The sequence below is a fragment of the Neopsephotus bourkii genome, unplaced genomic scaffold, assembly GCF_033783945.1.
Source record: "Neopsephotus bourkii isolate Nb327-2 ecotype Australia unplaced genomic scaffold, CSIRO-AGI_Nbou_v1 NB_1863, whole genome shotgun sequence".
NCBI classification, from domain to species: domain Eukaryota; kingdom Metazoa; phylum Chordata; class Aves; order Psittaciformes; family Psittacidae; genus Neopsephotus; species Neopsephotus bourkii.
The window spans coordinates 179,533-198,230 of NW_026902336.1; the positions used below are offsets into that span (position 1 = coordinate 179,533).

Consider the following 18,698-nt stretch of genomic DNA (forward strand, 5'->3'; position numbering starts at 1 on the left):
AGTCAATCTCTGCATCTCCAAGCTTAAAAGGAAGACCTTAATAAGGACTGTTGAACCTGACTAGTCCTTGATGGAAATCATAATGTAAGCTGTGTTTGTTTTTCTGTCATTGCCCTTAAATTAAGTCCAGCATAAGTAAAGACTTACAAAGTTATCCAAAATAATAAGCAATGTATTTTTCATGTGGCTGCCTTCATGAAAAATAGCCATGGTGTTAGTCTTACAATGTGTGTGTGAGTGTACTTTACAGACTCACTCTGACAACTAGAAGCACGTTGGCATGCTGTCTTTTAATTATGGTATAAATAATTTCCCAAACTGTAAAATAATCACAGATAATACATTTCTGTACAAGCTCATCAATGCATAACTATCACATGTTAGCAGACAGGGGCATCACTGGCTTTCTCCCACCAGCAAGGTTTTGGCTTATTTCCACACCCTATAGAGCTTGTCACAAAGCTTACAAGAGTATTTTGTATTCCAGGATTGCATCCTAAAAGTATCTTAACGTAAGGTGTTCAGACTTCTATATAGTTGAGCTTTTCTTGGAAATACATTATAAAGCTTAAATTCTTATGATGAAAATGTAACTGCTTTTAGTAGTCTAACAATAGCTTGCTTTCCTCCATGTTCCGCGTAGGTAATACAACTACTGAGCTAGGATTACTGCTGGGTGGAAGGAAGGTGATACCCAGATATGAAATGCAGCTGTGCTGCAGGCTCTGTTCAAGGAAAAGCAACTTCTTGGACACTTATGACTGACAGTAATTTTCTTTGAAGCTGGCTATATGTGCTCACCTGAAGAGGGATGGCATCAGAGACTCTTGGGTGGATAGGAATTTTGTTCAGGGGGAAAAATTGCAAAGGAATCAACAAACACAGTATCAAAGGTGAATTCAGGCTTTTTGCCCCATGAATTTAATCACTTTTTAACCCTGATTTAGAGAAATTTCGTTCCTCTTTGATGTCCAAGTAAAGTATGTTCCTTTAAGGTAGATTGCTGCTGGGAAAAAAAAAAAAAAAAGCTTTAAAGTATTGACTATTTGAAAAACTAAGCAATCCAGTGTTCTCGTCCAATGCTTAAACTACAAAGCTACAAACTGACTGACCTTGGAAAGCCCAACAGAAAGGTTGCTGTGTATTTTTGCTTTCTTGCGATGAATTCAGAAAGGCTTTTATTCTGAAGCCCTTTTGCCTGAAGCCTGCTTTCTCCCTTCATGTGACACCCGCAGCAATATGCAAAGTACTGGCTGCTCTTTGCAGTTGACTATATGCCAAGCAAGAGCCCTGAGGTTTATAAAAACCAGCTCAGTCCATTGACAAGTTTCTGTATGGCTTGAAGAAGCTCCCAGATGTGATGCAAGCAGTATCGCTGTGTGGTTTTACCTTCCCAAGAAAGGCCAAAGGATCTCTCCAGATGCAAACTTTCTGAAGATCTGGATTAGATGGTGAGGGAGATTACATATTGTTGTATTTCTTTGAGTTGTCACTGTCAGTCAGGCTAGGGGAGAGAGCCTGAGCTCATGGAATTGCCACAAACTGGTCCCCTGAGTCCTGAGCGTGTCATGGAGCAGATACTTGAACTGAGGAGTTGATGTGAATAATGAAAAACCAAGACTTGGAGGGATCAACTCAAAGTTCTTCTTGTCCTTTCTTTAAAGGCTCTTTGGAAGCATACCCCTTCCCAGTTATCTACTTACCTATCCTTGCTCAACCAGACAAGCCAGCCTCAGGATCCAGATTGTTTTCTTGCAGTCCACCCTACCTGCGATGTACAGGACCCCATTTCAATACCTATTACTTGCTCTTCTCTTGTTAGGCTACAGAAAGCCAAGCACGCAGCAGCGATTTGATCTGAGCAGACACTAAGGTGACCTGATTTCCTTTACTGTAGTTACAGTGTAGTTCATTCATTTCTCAATGAGTCCAAGTCAAGGCAACAAATTGACAACAGTCTCTGTGCAACTTGGTGTCACCTCTTACCTGCTATCTTTTTTCCTTCCTCACATTTCTAACGATGCTGAAAAATCTCCAAGGACTGTGGTTTGCAATGTGCTTTTACACACTGGCCCACTAAGCACTACTGTAATTCTAATAAATAATAATAAATTAAAGATGCTGTTATTATTTGCACTGACTAATGGAGGTGGACCTACATGGTATTGTGTGTGTGTGCAAATATGGAATCTTTGCAAATTCCTGCAATAGTTTCTCATTTTATCTTAACATCATAAATAAGGATTGCTAAAATACTCTGCTTCTAAAGTTAGTTCATCTGGTTGCAACAATTTCAGGCTCTGTTTCTTAGCTGGTCTCAGCTGCTGTGTGTTTCTGCTCCAGTCTTCCTGCATTATCTGAGGGGTGATGCCTGCATTGTTGTCTGAGCTTTCTTTTTCCACTGGAAAGGTTTCTTCACTTGCTTCTTCTGAGTGCAGGATAGACGTGGGCTGTGGAGCAGGTTCCACATTAGCCATATCTCAGCAACTTTCAGACTGTGGACTACCATGAGATCTTTGTAAAAACAGGGGTCAAATGTCTGTAGGTGTGGGGCAGCAGAGGGCTTGACAATTCCAAAGGTCTTGAATCCTTCATGCAAGATGGGTTTGAGGTTGATTCTCTGTAAGCACATGCCCAAAAAGACATCGTCTATGGGGAAGAGTTCCACTTCTTTGCAAGCCCTAGAAAGCTTCCTCATGGTGTGGCAGGACAGCAAAAAGCCTCCTCCCCCTGCATAGGCTGGATAAATGCTTAGCCCATACATGGTCTCTGGGATGTAGTATTTGCTCTTTCGCACACGGATAGGGCGGGCATTGTAGATGATGTCCCCAACAAAGAGGTCCTCGGTGGGGTCATGTCTCTCAAGGAAGTCAATGATGTTCTCAACATTGACAAAAACATCGGCATCACCTTTAAAAATAAACTTCACATTGTGGCAGAACTCAGCAGCCCAGTTCAGGAAGTGGATCTCCTTCAGGGTCAGGTTGAAGAAAGTGTCCATGAAGTCCCAGAGTAAAATGTCCCGGTACGTCTGACTCTCCTGATGGATCAGGGTCTCCCATGTGGCCAGCACTGTCCTATTCTTTGGTGTTCCCAGGAGGAACACCCGCTGGATCTGCTCCCCATTCACCAGACCCTCCCTGCCCCAAGTTTTCCGGACAATCTCACGTCTGTCGAAGTCTTCAACTACTGATTTGATAGCAATGAGCAGAAAGGGACCCCCAGGTGTTCTCCTGCATTTCTTGGGCTGGTTAATGAGGAGATTGAAGTTCCTGTTATCCTTGTTTAGGAGATAGCCCTCGAAGTTGAAGGCAGAATCACTCAGTGAGGATGGAGTTGTTGTTTGGACCCTTTTGTGGGCCACTTCTCTTTGTCTAAGGACAGGAGTTACTTGGAGCCTGGGTTCCGTTGCCTCTGCTGGCATCAGTCTCCAAGGTGCTCTGGAGTCAGAAAATGTTTTTGATGTTTCTGAAGGCTTCTTCTGTGTCAGCTCCTTGTTTCCTACTGGGACTAAATGTTCCAGCTGGGAGTAGAGTAAAGAGCAAAGCACTACCAGCAGGAAGAGTGTACAGATCGCATCCCCTTTGAGACGAACTCTCATTGTCTCTGCAGTGTTTCTGGGACTGTTAAAAGCTGTGTTTGAGTGGCCTGGCACCAGTGTCCATCTGTAAGGAAGCATACAGTGTCAGCAACGAGGATTCGGCAGCTTTGAGGCATGCAGGCACATCTAACTAAAACACTGTATAAAAACCAGCAGTAAAGTGCATTTTATGGAGTACTGAGACTTGTTAAAGGACTTGCCACAGGGCACACAGGTTACAAACCTAATGCTGATCTCTGGCTCTGTGACCTGGTTAGTTAAGTTACCAAGCAGTCATCCAGCATTCTGCTAACTATTCCCTCAGCTTAATGTGAAATCAGCCCTTTCTCTCACATCCCTCTCTGCCAAACACCGTCTGCCATTTTGGAGATTTCACTGCTTTGGGAAAAACAGGGTGGAAAATGATGAACAATGCCATTCTTCCAGAAATTGTTTGTGGGTTTTTTTTTTCCTTTTTTTTCTTTTTCTTTTTGTGTCTCCCCTTTCCCTCCATCTTGGCAACTGTTTCTTGCTGCTTTTACCCTTTTTGAGTGGAGACAGGGAGGAGCAGAGCTGGCTGCTGAAGGCAGACTTCTCAGCTGCAGCGTGTTGCTGGCATTTCCCTGCACACAGCGCTAGCTCTTACTTCCCAACTATGATTTGTGCCTTCAAAATGAATACATTAGGCAGCCTCTCGAATGTATATAGCGCCTTTTTGCTGCCAGTAATCTTTATAAAATATTAATGCATTATAAATAATTTCCATTAATAAGGTTAGAAGGAGCCACGGGTGTTTTGCCTTTGCCAAATGACCCTAACTGGTAAGCAACAGGTGGCCAAATAAATCCCAATATGCAGAAGCAAGGCAGAGCCTGGTGTTAGGAATGTTTAATTCAGGTGGGATAGGTGAAGCTGCCTTCTGAAATACAAGCTTTGATTCCTCACATACGCTTTTCCTGGAGATCTTCTTCCTCATTGGATCTGTTCTTCAGCTGCAAACAAAACAAACCCCAAAGTTATGGAAGAGTGGTAAGAAGGCAGAAAGCAGTATTTAGTTCAGGGAAATTGCTATATGAGTAGGAGCTACTTCTGACAGTTGTCAGTCTGTCTGGGATTAGCTGAGAACATATCCAAAACCTTCCTGAGTGAAAGCCGCAGGGTTGTATGGCAGTCTGCCTTCAGTTAAGGCACACCCCTTACTGAGGGCTGAAAAGCAGGAGGAAGCCAGGGCTTGTGCCCTGCAGGTCTGTTTTCAGCATTGTTTGCCTGCAGAGCAAGCATACGGGTGCTGGGACTCCAGTCGAGCCCTGTAGCCACCTTCTTGACTCAAACACCCAACGGGGCAGCCAATTGCTTGGTAAGAATATTATTATTCAGTGTAATTCTGACCTGAAAGGCATCAGTTTGCAGCAAACCTCTTTTCCCTGTCATGGATTGTATCACCTGCTAATTGTTCATTAACTATCAATTTTGCACCAGCCATAACATTATCTTTTCAAAGCTCTAGACCAGTGAGTCTGTAATTGTGAAGTACTAAGACAGTGACACAGCGTTACCTCCAGACCCTGTGAGATCTGGGCAATGTTTCAAGACTTGTGAGAAAGAAAAACTAATAAACCAGTTTATTTCTTGGCCAGCCCCTTTAAAATTCTTAGATTCACATGATTTGGACCTAAAAAATTTAAACTATTTTGCTTTTTCGGTACTGGTTAACTGCATCTCCGTTACTGTTGAAACGGAGAGTATTTCATCATCATATGGTACAAGCTCTCTGTAGCTCCAGAATATTAACCGACCTTGTTGTCTTTGTCTCCACTGTTTCTGAAAACTCATTTTAGCAAATGGCTTGTGTATGCTTTGCTGTTCACATTCCCAGAGGATTTAAAATCTCTTCTTCCTTGTCTTTATGACCACGCTTTTTCTCTTAGGCCTTTTTTCTTGCAGTTTTCTGGCCTCTGGTAGAGATTGCTGCATTTTTCTCCATTTATTGGCTTTTTTTACTGTACCTTTCACTCTCTCCTGGGCTAGGCAAGTGTTCTAACTGGCGTAACTTTAACGGCAGGATTGCATCATCTTCTCTGCTCTCTCATAAATTGTTGCTAAAATGCTTATAATAATCAGAAGCTGCTTTCTCTTTATGTTCTTTCTGCCACATGACTTGGTTCATAACTATTTTCAGCCTTGTGAAACAGTCCTTCCTAGCACATATAGGATGTTAATTTGCATTCTATGTCTGTAGTGTGCAAATTACCCTTGGCAAGTCCTGATTGCGGTGCTCTGCAGCAGCCCGCTGGGCTTCAGTTCTGTGCTAAATCATCCTTTAGCTGTCACAGCATGGTTCCCAGCAGGTTTTCTCTCATGTTGCCTTCAGCAATTTTCCAGAAGCTCCAGGGATATGGAGGGATGGTCCTGCTACACCCAGGACATGCCACTCATCTGGATCTGCTCAGGGGAAAGTCTGTCCTTTTTCTGCACATCACAAGCAAGAGCTTCTGCTGGGTGCTATTGAGAAACCTAAAATTGGAAGCCCATCCCCAAAGAAGTGGAATTGAGGCATTTTTGCTCCTGCTGTTGTGATGGGATAAGCCCTATATGCAGATATGTCTGTGCAGCCTGCCGAAGTGAGTGGGAGCTGCACAGCCCATGGGAGGGTGGATCCTGGTACCATTGGGATGTTTGTGTCTCCACGTCAAACTCTTTGTAAAGTCTCTTTTCTTTCCCCACTGTAATAGCATTCCTTTTTTTCCTCTTCTGTGCAGAAGTTTGATCTTGTTTCAGCTGCCGGGCTCCAGATGGGAATTAAAGAGCTGGATGAGAGTCCTGGCTCTTTCCTGTGTTTAATTTTATCGGCGAGGGTTTGGAATAAAATGTATGTGTCATAAAACTCCTCATTTCCATGGCTTACAGATTTATCCTACCAGCATCTCAGAGTCTGGCAATAAGTGCCCTTGGAAAAGCCAAGAAAAACCCTGAATTGTTACAAGCCTGCCTGGGCTGATAGCCTGGATTTTGTTCTGTGTTTTCATTTATTGGAAGAATCTGAAACAGCAGTATCCATGCTGAAATAAAACAGTTCAGTGCTGAATATAGACATCTCCTTTTCAAACAAAGTTGACAGCCCTCAAAGTGATTCCTTGATTGAGTCATATGGATTTTCCAGTCTTTGTTAGGTTTTTCCTTCTTTTTAAGGAAATAACCCTTGATTATTATACATGGGAGAGCTCTATCCATGGATTTCAGAGTAGGAAAAGCTGTCGTGTTCTTGAATTCAGAGGGATTGATGATTCTCGCAGGCACTCAGGTATGTTCCAAAGCCAAAACATTAATCCACCTTGACACTAGGGGAAAAAAAATAATTACAGAGCTATCAAAGGGAGCAGAGAGTACTGGATGCCAGACAAGGGAGCTGTGAGCACAGCAGAACGTTTCTCAGCACAGCATCTCGCTTCATACCTGCATCCAAGTTAGTCACACCTCTGCTTCATACACCATTTCAGGGGGGATCTCCATCCAGCTTGTGGCGGGGGGTGTAAAACTGGGGCATCACTTCATGCCAGGGCTGCCCCCCATGTCTTCCAAGCTTGGAAAAGTGGGCAGTTGTCTCTCTTTGTGCTGGCTGCAGGAGGGACGTTGAGTCTGGCTTGGAATGGGATGATGCAGTTTGCCCCAGCAGTGGTACTAGGCATGTCTTAGGGAAGGTTGGGAATGTTCTGTGCTGGGCTGTGATTGCCAGCAGCGTTGGAGGGCTGATGTGGCTGTAGGAAGAGGCTGAGAGGTGCCGTATCCATGAGGTGCAATGTGGGGAGCCCCTACACAGGGAACGTGCTGAAAGGACCAAGGGGGCCACAGCCTGCAGAGCCTGAGAGGCACAAAACGCTCTAAGGTGGAAGTGGCCAGAGCTGGACACAACTCCCTGGTGAGCATCCAGGCATGGAACTCGACCTGTGCTGCTGCACACTTGGGCAAAGGGCCCAGACCTGTGCCTGGTTTTCATTTATTTGAGGGGAGGACTCTGAAATATGGCCAAGGAGTGCTGCAATAAAAGCAGTTAAACGATGGGTTTTAAAATAAGAAGTATTTCATTCCCAGCTGAATGACGTGAAGCCTTGAGCTCATCCTGCAAATGTCATTCTTTTGCAGCAGCCATCACGTCTCCATCACTTGGCACTTCTGCTCACGTGGGTCTCAGTGGGAAAGAGTCTCTGGATCCTGTCCCTGAATTCAGTCAAGAAGCCTTGGTGGTTCTGGCACATTGCTTTGTGCCTTGAAGTGTGGTTATTCAACCCACCCAGCCTTGGGAAAAGCAGCTGCAATGGAGAGACGACTGAAAAACGTGGTACACCAAGCAAGAGTGTACAAAATAGTGATGAGTTGTGGTACACTCATCCCAGCCTGGCTCACAGGAGCATCCATCCCCACCAAGCATGGCTGTGGGCTGTCGCCAGATCAACTTGCTGCTCTGCTGAATGGGAAATGTTTCTGGCTCTCTCCTGCTCCCCTCCTTGCTCCTGAAGCTGGAGCAGCCACTGGTAAGTTTGTGCAATGCAGGGGCCACATATGTTGTGGTTGCTGATCGAGATGTCTTTGTTTCTCTGTAAAATAAGCTGAGAAGGGTGTTGGGAATCCAGCCCTGATAGGTTTAATGGAGTGGTTTTTTTCTGCAGTCTTCAGGGCAACTTGGAAAATTCGAGATGGTGGAGGTGTTCTGAAGCAATGTTTTGGGTACTTGTTTTCAGTTCATGTTGGTTGAACGCATTTCATGAGAACAGAATAAAGTTGCAACTCACAGTGCTGGAAGCAGAGACCCGGGCTCTGGCCTGTAATGAGGGGGTCTGCGCCTGTGCCCGTCTCCCACCCCTTTGCCAACAGTTTTTCCCATCAGTTTCCCAGTTTTTCCATCCACTCAGCAAGTGCCAATTAAGCTTCCAGGCTCCTCCTCACCTTGTGCTGTTGCTCCTCTGCCACCTCCTGGTGCTGTTCAAGAACTCGGCAGTGACAACACCACCGTGTGCCCACCCAGCAGCTGGGACTGTGTAGAACAGATGTGCACAGATGAGTTCCATCCAACCAGACCAGGATGCTGACAGCAGAAAGTCTGCAGCCCCCGAAGCTCTGGTGACTACATCTTCCTACTGACTTATATGGTCCCATCCTCTGAACCCCTGAGGCTTGGGACAGTATTTGACTCTGTGTCTGCACCAGTTTAGCTTAAATGCATTGCTGGACATGCAGACACAAGTAGCACTATGTCTTGTGTGGGGATCACTTTTGCTCTCTTTAAGCCATGTTAGGCTGCTGTCATCTTACGCTTGTAGAGAAACCTGGTGAGAAGTGCTAAGGCAAAGGTTTCAAACTCTTAGCTGAGTTATCTTGGTACGGGTCTTCTGTAGGCAAATTCTTGTCTTCATTTTACATCACATGGGTGTCTGGGATCCTTAGGGAACTCACAAGGAAACATGCCTGCTTCCAGCACTGGGTCTGTTCTGCCCCGCATAGAAAAAATATGAGTCAAACAACTCAGGTTTTGCAGTTCAAGCTTGCTTTGGAGTTTTTAAAGGGAGAAAAACTGTGTTTGGAGCAGGAGAAGTGCTTTCACCTTTCTGTTTGGGTGTCATATAAAGAGATTTATTCTTGTGTGTTTTATTGCTTTGGTTTTGTTTGTTTGGATTTGTTTTGATTCCTCCCCACCTTCAGGCAAAGTCAGTAATCTCATCAAAGTTTTTGCTGCAAGTAGCTTTGGTGCCAGAGATCTCTTCTCTGTGTTATGGTGTGTTTGTGAAGAGGTCTCATTTGGAGCTATAGGATTACAAAGCAATGCTGAATGATTTGATCTTTTTGACTAGAAGACAGAGCCAGCTGCAATACAAGAGATGCCCTTTGGCACACTGGTTAGGGTACAGCCCTAGAAAAACGAAGTAACCAGAGCAATCACTAACTGACTTAACAGGAAAAAAGGAGCCCATCTCATTCAGCTGCTTACAAGTTTTGAAGTCTGTAATCCCACAGAGAATGGGCTGTATGACTTAATTAGCTGCATGTCTTAAGAGAGCTGTTTCAGGGTTGCAAAGGGCAGAAGCTCACATTGCTCAGCTGCATACTGTGGCACTGGTGCTGCCATCACAGCAGTGCTCCAGCCCCGTGCGCAGTGTCTCTGCTGCCATTACTTGTGTTGCAGCACCTGGAAGCAGGAGCTCTGTTGGTTGAAACAGGGTGCATGCAGGTAATAAAAATGCAGGTCTCACTCAAGAGACAGTTTCCACCTCTCCTGATGGAGCTGCTTTTCCGGCCAGTGCACATGAACAGATGAGATCAATGTTACAGAACAGGGAGCTGGGCTTGTTCAGCCTGGAGAAGAGAAGGCTCTGGGGAGGCCTTAGAGCAGCTCCAGTGCCTAAAGGGGGCTACAACAAACCTGGAGAGGGGCTTTTGACAAGGGCTCTCAGGTGCAGGACAAGGGGGAACGGCTTTAACCTGACAGGGGGCAGATTGAGATGAGCTCTTAGGCAGAAGTTCTTCCCTGTGAGGGTGCTGAGGCCCTGGCACAGGTTGCCCAGAGCTGTGGCTGCTCCATCCCTGGCAGTGTGCAAGGCCAGCTTGGACACAGGGGCTTGGAGCAATCTGCTCTAGAGGAAGGTGTCCCTGCCCGTGGCAGGGGGGTGGAACTGGATGAGCTTTGAGGTCTCTTTCAACCCAAACAAGCCTGTGATTTTATGATTTATCTCTCTGCTTGTCCCAGCCCTGCAGTGTGTTGTTTCATCAGCTGCCCAGCTGGCTGGTCTCAATTTATTACAGTCTCTTCTGCTGGCACTGCCAGTCACACGTTAGATAACTGCTTGCAAATGGCTGCTGTGATTACTTGTTAGCTTTCATCCCAGTCAGTGAAGTTTTATGAAGTATACAACCTTAAATGCAAGGAAACTGCAGAGCTCCTGGAGGTGGATGCAAAGACGCCTGCTCTCACATAGAGGGGTCCCAGAAGGGAACTTGCACCATCCCTGGTGGGGAATCATGTCGTGCAGTTGCAGAAAGCAGCAGCAGATGTGCACAGACGTGCCCTGATGACCCTGGGCAGCCCTGCCTTGGGTGCACAACCCATCTGCCCATCTGAGGCCTGGCAGCCTCAGGAGGTGCTTCCCTGAGCACAGTCCTGTGTGTGAGGGGCCTTATTTCTGGAATTACAGAGACCTCAGCAACAAAAATCACACCCCAGGTCCTTCAGGGAAACAGGTCCCTCCTGGAGCAGCCAAGTGCAGGGCAAGGAGCCTGCCCTCTTTCATGCAAACATCCATTTCCCCTGGCCCCAGGAGGAGGATAAAGCCTTGCAGGCTTGTGAAGGGGTATGAAACAGCCCCTCAAAACACCTGTCCTCCTTTCCTAGCTCTTGCAGCACCCGCTGGTTCTTCAGCTCCCCGACCCCCTTCCGATCCGATAAATAACTTGCTTGATGTGCCCCAAACCCAGCAGTTACAGTTAGAGCATTAACATGGATGGGTTGTTAGAGGCAGGCATGAACAGGATATGCAGGCTTGCCTAATTTCAAGATGACACCCAACACATAATTTTATCAGAATCTGCCTAAAAGCTGTTAAAACTGTGACCAGTAACTGCTCATTTCACTGGGAACGAGTTCTTTTTCTGTGATGGTGGAGAGCTTGAGAATTCCCATGTTTTACTTAGAACATACAATAGTGCAACACAGGGAGAAAATTCATGTCCTCTTAGTGCCGAGGAATGGCTTGTAAGTGTGACGTGCTACCTCTAGAACACGTTTGCAGCTGTGAAGAAACCCTGTCTTGAAGCACTGGAGACATTGTCTAAAGAAGACAGAATTTCTCCTGTAAAAACCACCTAAAACACCCAGAGAAAGTTGTTTGCAAAGTAGAGTGTAAAGCACAAATAGCAAGGCTGGAGGCTGTGTGTTCAAGAGCCTGTAGCTGACCCTGCTCCATGTTAACCATCACAGTTCGAGTTGCTGCACGTAGCAACTACAACAGCAAGAAGGCAAAGAGAAAACTGCTGGAGGAAAAGCAAAGCGGTAAGGACACTGCTTGATGCAGAACTCCCCAACCCACCCTGATCAAACATACATAACCGATACTTACATCCCATTTGATAATGCTGATCCGGCGTCCCCTCGTAATGTCTCGGCAACGGGCTGCCAAGTCGGCACATCTGGATGTAGTTAGTGTTAGACATTCCTCATCCGTCCAGCGAAACCGAGGAAATCCTCGCGGAGCAAAGCAGCTCTCTGTCTCCTGCTCCCTGCGTCGTTTCCATGCTGAAGCACAGCTCAGTTCTCCTGCTGCCGGCTGGGACGGGTGCGTGTGCCAGCAGGGCCAAGACGTGAGGCCGGGCTCCGTCCTCGCACACACTGAAGTGGTGGAAACAGCAACCGCACCAAGGGAAGGAGCTGGGGTGGCTTCCAAGCACTGACACGTGATGGGCAGGCTGGGAGTGCGGATGGGCTCCAGCGCCGCACAGCCCACACCAGCACCTCCCCAGCTCCTTCCGCGCATGGTCCTCCATGGACAGGGACGGGGTGTCGAGGGACTGAATGCAGAGCCGGGACAGGGACTGCCATCAGTCCTGCCGTCTGGCCTGTTACAAATAACAACCACTAAAAAGGGTATTTTTGTTGTTGTTGTAACTTTTTTCATTAGGAAATGTACTGATTTCTCCACATTTCCCCCCAGTTTGCCTTTTTTCTTATTAATCCTCTTGTGATTATTGACTTTATCACTGTAAAGGCTCAAAAAGAAAATGAGGTTAGGTCCAGAAGGAAAATCTACTGGGGAGTGAGTTTCTTTTTCTCTTGTAGTGAAACGGTGGGAGGAGGCAGGAGCTGAGCAGCGCAGAGGCTGAGGACAGATGTGAGGGTCCCTCCCAGACCACAAAAGAATCCTAAACCACACTTCCCCCCCCCCCCCCATTTTATTTGAATTACTTCAAAACAAAATATTTTTATTTAGAGTCAAATCTAAATTGCCAGTGCTACTGACCTGCCAGCTGACTGCAGCCATAGTGTTTCCTTATCTCTGTGGCTGTTTGTCTCTTCAATGAGAACAGCAACCCTTATTCCTCTAACAGAGGCCAAGGGTCTGGGGAACGATCCCTTTAGAATGCAAATACTTTCATTTCCAGTGGATTTGTCACAAAAGCAGGATTTGATCCACTCTGTTGTTTTCACAAACATCCAACTGCTTTACAAGCAAACATAAAAGTTTTCCTTATTGAACAGAATATCACTGTGAAAAGCTGTCATATGGACGGATTCCTGATGAGCAGCCCTCAGGCCCTGCGTTCCAGTGCTCCAGGCTAGGAAAGCCTTTTCCTTGTGATCTGTTTGAAGCAGCAGTCCCTTGCTGAATCGTGCAGCTGACTGGAAATCTCTGCCATAAATGCTACTCAGCCTCACACTTTCCCTGCACCAACCCAAAGTACCTTTCTCCTCCACACCAGCAGTCACAGGCTGGTTTTCACCCCTTCTCCATGAGGAGGCAGGTGATGATCAAAGAGCAGACCAGTGCCCACCTCTGCTGAAAGGGGGTGGCTGTGAAGCGAGGGGGCCAGTCCCTGAAACCATCAGGGGCTCACAGCAGGTACTGCCACTGCGTTCTCCCACCCAGCTTTTGGGACCTACTACACTTCTTGCTTGCTCCCATGGAGTGAGAGTTAAAGCAGAAGCTCTCATTGCTGTGCAGTGCCTTTGTGGCTGCCATTGCTTGGAGAGCCATCCCAGGAGCTTGGGAGGTGAAAGATTTTTCTCCTTGGGTGCTTCTATTTGGTTGCTGTCTCACCTGTATCTTGTTCCCTGGGCACCAATGCACGGGGTGATCCATTTTTGCCAGCAGGGGTGCCCTTAGTCTGTCCCATAGCATATCACTCTGTTTTAGAAGATTGGTTCGTCTTGTTTACTGTCACCAGTAGGTCAGCCCTGTTGACCCCAGGTTGGTGCACTTTACGCCATGTGCCCAGCATCCTTCACGCTCTGTAAGGAAGAGCCCTGCTCCCTGTCACTGTATTCCTGCAGGCACCGAGCCATGTGTTTGGAATACAGCTTTGTGGTGAATAAAGAAGGGCTGATCTTGTGATTTCCAAGGACTGAGATTTAAGTGACTCAGGGTGAAATACTGCTCTGCTTGAGTTCATGGCAAAAGGAATTTCCCCAGGTTCAGCAGTAAGGTCAGCCAGTGGCTTCCTGTGCAAAGCCACTGGAGAAGACTTCATGTCCAAACTCCTTGGCTCCCCACCTACAGGGCAGGCAGCTTGTGGGAAAGCTCAGGAACGGGGAGGCACTTAAGGATTACAGCGATGCTGTGGCCTCAGAGAAATCCCAGATACATAATAGCACTGCAAGAAACACAGAGAGCTCTGCCAGGTGCCAGGTTTGGGACAAACCTCCCCTTCTGGCCTTCAAAGCAGCAACTGGAAATGGAACAAACATGGTGACATAGGTCGGGTTTGACTTGAAATCAGAGCTGTGAATCTGAAGGTGGAACACTGGCCTTGGTGTGTCAGTAGAAATGTATGACTTGGGGCAGGATGCTTTTGAGCATCCAGACACTTTGGCTGGATGCTCTGAGAGCTGGTGATAGCCAGCATGACCAGAACTTCAGTGAACTCCCTTCATACTCCTGCGTTAAGTGTTTAATGAAAATCTCTGAGGCAACTTTCATCAAAAAATATTTATTTATACAAAATGATAGAGGAAAAAATAGACCAAAGTAATTTTTTACTATGAAAGACAATTCCTTGGAGGTTGAATGTCCTAGGTCTGAGTATCCATGGCACTGCAATCCATAGCTGTAGGTGGCTGACACACATCTGATGCTGAATATTACAGAAATTTGGAATGAGAAAGTCAATAAGGGATTTTTCCACTGATGACTGAGGGACTTAACCACACACCTCCTACAGACTTCAGTTAGAGATGTATTGCCAAATCCCTCCAGTGGCTTTAAAATTCAAACCAGAGAAGGAAATTTTTGAGGCCTTAAACTGCCTCACTGTTGGAGCCCACCTCTGTACAAAAGACGAATAGCCAGACACTGATTTACATGGGACAAGCATATCTCACCATTTTTACTTACACACTCCATTATGTGGGTTAGACTGAAGAAACCCTCTTGACTCCTATCCTAGCACCTCTTTGGTTAAATGTGTACAATACTAGGCTATACCAGTATTTTCAGTTAAACCAAACCAGGAGTTTAAGTGAATCTGAGGCTCCTTGTTGCTGTACATGCTCACTCGTGGTTTCAGAGTCTGTGGACAGCTGCCAGGATGTGACTCAGAGATGTTTCTATGGTGCCTTAGAGGGAAGGCAACATGGTGACCCAGGCAGCAAGACAACTTCTCAGTGCTGAACTGGATTTTGAAATGAATGCCAAAATTAACAAATTTCCTCACACTGGGAGTATACGTTTGTCTGGAGCAGTGCCTGTACCAAGCACCTTGGCCTTCTCTGGACAAGCAGTTTCCCTCAGCCCTAAGCCTATGCACTTTTTTTTGCCTTATGTTTTCCATATCTTGACAAAGTATATTCTGTGTTCTGCCTCAACATCCCCCAGATTTTGAACTGAATACAGTTCTGAGACTTCCCAGCTAAGGAACTCCATGAAACTTCCACTTGGAGACTCTCGTTTTTTTCAATAAAGCTCTGTAACCTGCCATGCTGGGACATTAGCACCCCATTTTGCATTAAAAATAATCATAGAATCATAGAATGGTTTGGTTTGGAAGGGACCTTAAAGGTCATCTTAGTTCCAAGCCCATGCTGTAAGGGTGATGGATAATCCAGATATCCATCTTTTCAGTGGTAGGGTTGAAGATGAAAATTGAAATCTGGGAAGTTATTCCTGTAAGTTGTTGACATTTGTTTTCAGACTTACTCTGAAAATCTGGAAGAAAATTTTATGATCCTTTAAAGTCCAGCTCATGATACTGAAGCGCTTCTGATCAATCACAATGAACTCATCCTTGTTTTTGAGTCAAGTACTGCTTCCACCTGACAAACTGCTCTACCTAAGCAGTGGTGGCAAGGGAAAACTGAAGCTGCTGGAAGAGAGCACCTTCCTTATGTGCTGTGATGCTGTATCGTAATACTCAGCAGATGAATTCATCTATGGTGTATTGCAAGCTCCTAAGAGGGTTAAAGTCAGCCTTTCAGTGACTCAACCCTCCAGAAAGCGCTGATATTTTCCTTTGTGACAACCATGTATCAGGGTATACTCTCACTGTATACACGTACACTCATGTATCAGATGCCTCACCTCGGAGTGTTTGCGTTTTAACTTTCACTCTCCTGTTTCTTGCTATCCCTTTGAACACTGTAGCTCAACTATGCCAAAACAAATCATTCAAATTCTCCTCTGGATGGATCTTTTATTCCTTCTGGCAGACTGAAAGGAGCCTCCTTCAAATCTGAAACATTGCTAAAACCACAAAAACAATCTCTATCACAGAAAAGCCCTCTTGGATCCCTTCCTGTAAGTGATTTCAGCATGCTTTCTGCTGTCTCATATTTTGTCTGGTTTATTTTTTTATATGCATCTGATTTGCATCTTTATTTGCGTTTAGTATTGTGTTGGTTTGATGCATGTTTGATTCTGAACCCCACCACCCCCAGAAAACATATTACTTTTTTCCCCAATATATCTCATTACACAGAAAAGTGCTGTTAGGGGTCAGGCCAAATTCATCAGCAGCAGCACTGCCTATGGCTTACTCACATACCAGACATCAGCTACTCAATATAACAGAAGTAAGGGAGTGTCGCTTCCATGTCACATCTGAGTAGGTGCAGTATGCACACAACTAACTTTGCACAGGCAAGGAAGAAAGCAAGAGTGTGCTCTTTTTCCAACAGCATGACAGCCAGGCAGTCACCGGGGGTGCTTGTTATCTAGCTATTATCTACATCATCTAGCATGTAGCACCAAGTTTCTGGTGGTATCCCTAACATACAGCTCTTTCTTCAGTTCCACTTTTTGCATTACTATCCAAGGCAAAGACACACCTCTGACTTTTTCAACAAATCTCTACTAATGTTTTTTCCTTTGTGAGTGCTTGTTGCTTCCCTGTTTAATCAAGATCCCTTGTCTTTGTACTCTGGTGGAAAACCACTGTGAAATCTTATTGGTAAAACAAGTACATTCAGGGTCAAGCCCCAGCCAAATGCCAAATCAATGCAAATGACATTGTATACTCACAATTCAATTGACCTATTTAATCCTAAGGCTTCTGGGAAAATTATCTCATCTACGTTTGTGCCAGATAATAAAAAAAAAACAAACAACCCTGTTCTTTCAGCAGGAAGGAGTCCACCTGAAACCAGAATTGAGTTTTCATTGCATCTGATGATGATGATGACTGATCTGGAAAAGGCAGCATGAAACAGCCCCTGCCATGGTCCCAAACCAACCATGTGCTCAAGAAAATTCCACCATGGAATATCACTGGAAAACCCTTTTCCTTCGAGTCTCTGCAATGAAGGCACCTGTGAATGCTGTTAAAGATGATGATATTCCAGGAAGGTTGCCATGAGCTCCAGCACTTAATGGCACCTTTGAGAGGGAATCTGTGAGTAAGAGGAAACACATATGCCAATTGCTGGCTGAGCAAAAAAATACATAAGGTTTACATTAAGGAAAAAAGCATTCATGTCCTCTATAATACAGTAACAGCAGCAAAGAAGGATTTTGGACTTTAAGTAGATGCTGAATAATAAGCCTTTCTTATTTTGAGCGTTAACAGATGCTATAAAAACTAGCAGTTCTCATTACTCAGTGGCTGCCTTATAACTGTATGAAAGTTGTGCACATGAATAGGTAGTCTGAGAAATTAGAAATACTCATTACAAACGAGACACCAGGCTTATGCATATGTCCTTGGGTTTTAACAATCATTTTTTGTTAAAGTAATATTCAAGTTTCTGCCTACTTTTTGTTTGTTTTAAAAATACCATTTGCCAGGTGGGTTGCTGCCAATCAGAGTGCCCCAGTTTGGCTCTGGCAGGAAAGCAACTGCTTTGATGTATGGTTCCACAGCAGCCTGACCTAAGATCAGCATTGCTGTGCTGCTCCTAAAAGCAAAACTGTCAGACATATATTTGCTTCATTTTGGGAAAAGGACTGTAAGGGAGATGGTAAGATATAGAGCAGAAATGAGGGAGACAAGACTGCAAGAATACTCACACAGAATGGCTTAATAAAAGGTCATAGAGCAACAGTCTTTGTAGGGATGGTGCCTGCATGAAGTCCTGCTTCCTTTGAAGTGAAGGGCAAAAAGGAATCAGATTCACCCTGAAAACCTCCTCCTCATTTTTAACCCCCCCTGTTTCCTTTCCACACTGTGTACATAACCTTGGGGATTCAAAGCCTGGCTTTTTATCTGCAGATTTACACTGAGGAATGTGATGCTCAGCTCATGTGAGGCATGTGGACCCCAGATGGGTAGAAGCTGGCTGTCTAAATCCTGTTCATCCAGGCTTTCAGCTGGCTGATGTTCACAGCATGCACTGCAGCAGAAGCAAAGGGAACAGCACCAACCCCAGGAGCTCAGATCTGAGTCCACACCTGAACCCAAGGTTGTGTTCATCCTTACTGAATTACAGCTTTGACTCCAGTGAAGGATTAAGATGTGAGCTGTGGTTTACGAGGCCATCAGGGCTGGACTGCCTGAAAGCTGGTCCTACCATGAGTGCCAGCAGCCCGATATTCATGTACACATACAGGCTTTGTGTGTGCTGGCAGAGCCACCCTCTGCCGCTGGAATACTTTCCAAGGCCCACTGCTACTCCTGTGGATGGGAAGGGCAAAGAGGGATAGAATTAATGGAAAAGGGTAAGCAAAAATATACTATGAAAGCATTTGGAATATGTCAAAGGTAATTAAGATGCTGTTGTGCTTCACAGGACCCATGTCATGTTAGACACTTTTCGCTCTGTGCTATGTTATGAGAAAAGATGTAAACTCTGCTTTGTTGCAGTGTGCATATCCCATCATACATCCTATCACAGACTGATTTGGGTTGCAAGGGACCTCAAAGCTCATTCAGTTCCAATCCCTGCCACGGGCAGGGACACCTTCCACTAGACCAGGTTGCATCCAATCTGGCC

General features: G+C 45.5%; 1 protein-coding gene across 1 annotated transcript; it reads right to left on the minus strand.

Moving 5' to 3' along the window:
* Positions 1-614: 614 nt before the first annotated feature.
* On the minus strand, positions 615-12,038 carry B3GNT9 (UDP-GlcNAc:betaGal beta-1,3-N-acetylglucosaminyltransferase 9). Its single transcript, XM_061344058.1, is given in 3 exon segments — positions 615-3,665; positions 11,683-11,716; positions 11,719-12,038. Coding segments are annotated over 3 exon segments (1,404 nt in total). The 5' UTR covers positions 11,777-12,038; the 3' UTR covers positions 615-2,353.
* Positions 12,039-18,698: the final 6,660 nt, after the last annotated feature.